The sequence below is a fragment of the Nicotiana sylvestris genome, chromosome 5 (assembly GCF_000393655.2).
Source record: "Nicotiana sylvestris chromosome 5, ASM39365v2, whole genome shotgun sequence".
Classification (NCBI taxonomy): Eukaryota; Viridiplantae; Streptophyta; class Magnoliopsida; order Solanales; family Solanaceae; genus Nicotiana; species Nicotiana sylvestris.
The window spans coordinates 40,966,568-40,970,687 of record NC_091061.1 but is presented as its reverse complement, the minus strand read 5'-3'; the positions used below and the strand labels follow the sequence as shown (position 1 = coordinate 40,970,687).

Genomic DNA, 4,120 nt, shown 5'->3' with positions numbered 1-4,120 from the left:
AGCGGATAGTTCAGATACTGGAGGACATGCTAAGAGCATGTGTGATTGAATTTGGAGGGTAGTGGGATCAGTTCTTGCCTTTGGCCGAGTTTTCTTACAACAATATTTACCAGTCCAGCATTGAGATGGCTCTATTTGAGGCTTTATATGGTTGGCGATATCGTTCTCCTATCGGGTGGTTTGAGCCCGGCGAGGCTAAGTTATATGGTACTGATTTGGTAAAGGATGCCTTGAAAAAGGTAAAGTTGATCCAGGAGAGACTTCGCACAGCATAGTCCAGACAAAAGAGTTACATGGATCAGAAGGTGCGTGACGTATCATTTATGGTCGGTGAGAAGGTTCTCTTGAAAGTCTCATCGATGAAGGGTATTATGAGATTTGGGAGGAAGGACAAGTTGAGCCCCAGGTTTATAGGCCCATTTAAGGCGTTGAGGCGAGTTATGGAAGTTGCTTATGAGCTTGCTTTACCTCCCAGCCTATCAGGGGTTCATCCAGTTTTTCTCATGTCTATAATCCAAAGATACCACACCAACTTGTCACATGTGCTAGACTTCAGCACTATTCATCTAGATGAGGGCTTGGGTTATGAAGAGGAACCAGTTGCTATTGTTGCTAAACAGGATCGCCAATTGAGATCCAAGAGGATTTCCGCGGTAAAGGTTTAGTGGAGGGGCCAACCAGTCGAGGAGGCGACCTGGGAGTCCGAGGAGGACATGCAGAGCAGATATCCACATTTATTCAGCACTTCAGGTACGAATCTAAACTCGTTTGAGGACGAACGTTTGTTTAAAAGGTGGAGAATGTAACGACCCGGTCGGTCGTTTTGCTTTCTAGAACCTTGTTCCCCTAAATAAGACCTCTGGTACTTTCTTTTACTGATTTACGACTTGTGGGGATGGTTAGTTCGGGATTTGGAAGAATTCAGGTTGAAATTGGAACACTTGGTTCCTTAAGGTTGGCTTAAAAGGCCAAGTTTGACTTTGATCAACATTTTGATTAAACTACCTCGGAATCGGGACTTGACGGTTTCAATAGATCCGTATGATGATTTCAGACTTGGGCATATGTTTGGATCGGGTTTCAAAGTTCTTTAAATTTGGTTTGGAGCGGGTTTTGGTGATATCGAGGTCCGAATTGAATTCTGAGATCGAAAATAGTTCTGTAATATCATTTAAGACTTGCACACAAAATTTGGTGTCATTCCGAGTAGTCTAAGTATGATTCGGTGCATTTGGCGAATTTGGATAACTTGAAGTTCAAAGTTTGATTCAATTTTGTTTTGGGATATGATTCTTGGTTTTGTCATTGTTTTTCGTGTTTTGAGAGTTTGAGCAAGTCTATATTATGATTACAGACCTGTTAGTGCCTTTGGACGGGGTCCCGAGTGGCTCGGGTGAGTTTCGGACCCATCGGAGCAAAGTGTGAGAAACCAGAAATGCCCAGTTTTGGTTTCCTTCTTCGCGAACGTGAAGGGACCATCGCGTTCGCATAGAAGGAGTTAGGGCTGGGGGGAATGTGCTACGCATTCGCGATAGCTAGTCCGCATTCGTGAAGGTCTGGGGTCAGTGACCTTCACATTCGCGTGAGGCGACTCGCATTCGCATAGAGTAGCTGAGCTGGGCTGGGGACCGCTTTGTTCTTCGCCTTCGCGAAGCAACCCTCGCTATTGCGAAGGGTAGGATAAGCCAGCCTCCGCGTTCGTGATGAAGGGTCTTTAGGAGTCTTGAGTCATTTGCCTTCGCGAATGCAAGGCCTCTTTCGCGTTCGCGAAGAAAGGGGCAGCTGGGCAGTGAGTTTAAAATCGGGACTTAGGCATTTTTGGGGTCATTTATTACACTCTTGGGCAATTTGAGAGCTCTTAAGGAGGAGATTTTGACCTAACTTTGTGAGGTAAGTAATTTCTACCTAATGTGAGTTTAATATAGTTTATGTGTAGATTATAACATGTAAATTAGTGAAAATCATGGGTTTAGAAGAATACCTAGGTTTTTGAAAAAAATGGAGTTTTACCACGAAAATGGTTATGGAACTTAATGAAAATCATATATTTATGTCCTAAGGTTGTGAGTAACAACTTTCTTCGAAAATTTCCAGAATCCGGGCACGTGGACCTGAGGGTGAATTTTAGGAATCTTGCATTTAGAGTTGGGAAATTACTTAAATAGTTGAGATATGAACTTTTAAGCCTATATTGATCGGTTTTCAAACTATTTGGATAGTTTTGGATTGTTTGGCACTAAATTGAGGGTTTGGGCATAAGCTTGGACCGGAAAGTAGGCCTTAAAGGGAGGTAAGTCTCTTTTCTAACCTTGTAAGAGGGAAATTTCCCCATAGGTGAATTTAATTAATATATGATTATAATTGGGGCCTACGTACGCACGAAGTGACGAGATTCCGTACGTAGCTACTATTCTGTCAGGACCCTAACCCCTAACCCGGTCGTGCTGGCGCCTCTCGTGAAGACAAGGCCAGCCAGATCAAAACAGACCACCTCTTTTAAATAGTTAAATATCATAAATAGTTCTAAAACATGATATAATAACCATAATTTGCGGAAATAACGATAACAATAGTAGAAACCATCCCGACACAGCCCAAACCGGGGTGTCATAAGTCACGAGCATCTATTAGAGTATAAATACAACTACAAGGTCTGAAACATATAAAATAGGACTGATAAACAAAAGGAAGAAATGCGGTGCTGCGAACGCTGGCAGTTACCTCACTAAACTCCAATAACTTAGCCTCCGACCAGCTCAAAACCCGCTACCCGGTGAACAAATACTTGCATCTACACATGAGGTGCAGGGAGTAAAGTGAGTACTCTAACTCAGTGAGTAATAAACGTAAATAATAATTGAGCAGTAAGAAATCACGTAAAACAGACCATCATGTTGTATAGAGCAGTCTAAAACACTTTGAGTACAAGCAGTGAAACTGTGAAATCCTTGGAAAAACATCTTAGCTCAGTTTAAACCTCTTTTTAAAATGACTTTTTCAACGGTTACGCAAATGAGTGCAAAACAAATAGTGTAGATAAGCACAGAAATCCGCCCCTCGAGCACAGTACTCAATTAACAGATAGTGCCTGGCAATCAAATAGATATCACATGAAGTAGCCCCAAACAACAGAAAATGGCAGATAAATGAAATAAAGTAAACACATAGAATAGTACCAGCACAGCTGCAGCGTGCAGCCCGATCCATATATCTCGTTGACGGCGCTCACTGAGGGTGTGCAGACTCCGGGAGGGGCCCCTTACGGCCCAAACGCAATATCAAGCCATATCGTGGCATCAAATCTAGGCCCGCAGCCTCATATAAATCACAAGCCACCTCGTGGCGTACATATCTCAGGACCTCGGCCTCATAATCAAATCAGTATCTCACTATTGCGGCATGCAGCCCGATCCCAAAGTATCCTCACAATACAGGCCCTCAGCCTTACTCAGTCAAAAACCACATAAGCCCCTCGGGCAGCAGTAAAACATGATGTTCACCCTAAAAATATTATTGGAAATATCATTTCAAGTGTTAAAGCGAAATAAACTTGGTTGAGTTTTGAAAACAGTGGAAATACATGATTGAGTTCAAGTATAAAATCAAAACAATGAGGAAATATCAACAACAGTCCCCGAAGGGTTCAAATAGCTGGCACGAAGCCCAAATATGGCAATCAGCCCAAAACATAACGATCGCAAATAAGTTTTAGTCAAATACGCGGTAAAATCATCAATCGGGATGGACCAAGCCACAACTCAATAGCGCACGACCCCACGCCCGTCATCCAGTGTGTGTCTCACCTCAATATTGCACTACGATTTGCAATCCGGGGTTTCAAACCCTCAGGATATCATTTACAATCATTACTCACCTCGAACCGGCAAAATCTCTAGCTCGCGACGCCTTTGCCCCTCAAATCAGCCTCCACGTACGTCAAATTTATCCAAAATCAGAACGAATACATCACAATATGCTAAGGGAACAAAGCCTACTCGAAAACAATCAATAACTGGCACAAATCTCCAAATTACCAAAACCCGAGCCCCGAGTCCACTTCTCGAAACTCAGAAATTTTTACATCAACGGGTTCCTTATCCTTCCACGAGTTCATACATAT

General features: G+C 42.8%; 1 protein-coding gene across 1 annotated transcript; it reads left to right on the top strand.

Moving 5' to 3' along the window:
* Positions 1-293: 293 nt before the first annotated feature.
* Positions 294-665, top strand: LOC138868550 (uncharacterized). The gene has a single exon (XM_070146105.1). The coding sequence runs from the start codon at positions 294-296 to the stop codon at positions 663-665; it is 372 nt and encodes a 123-aa protein (XP_070002206.1).
* Positions 666-4,120: the final 3,455 nt, after the last annotated feature.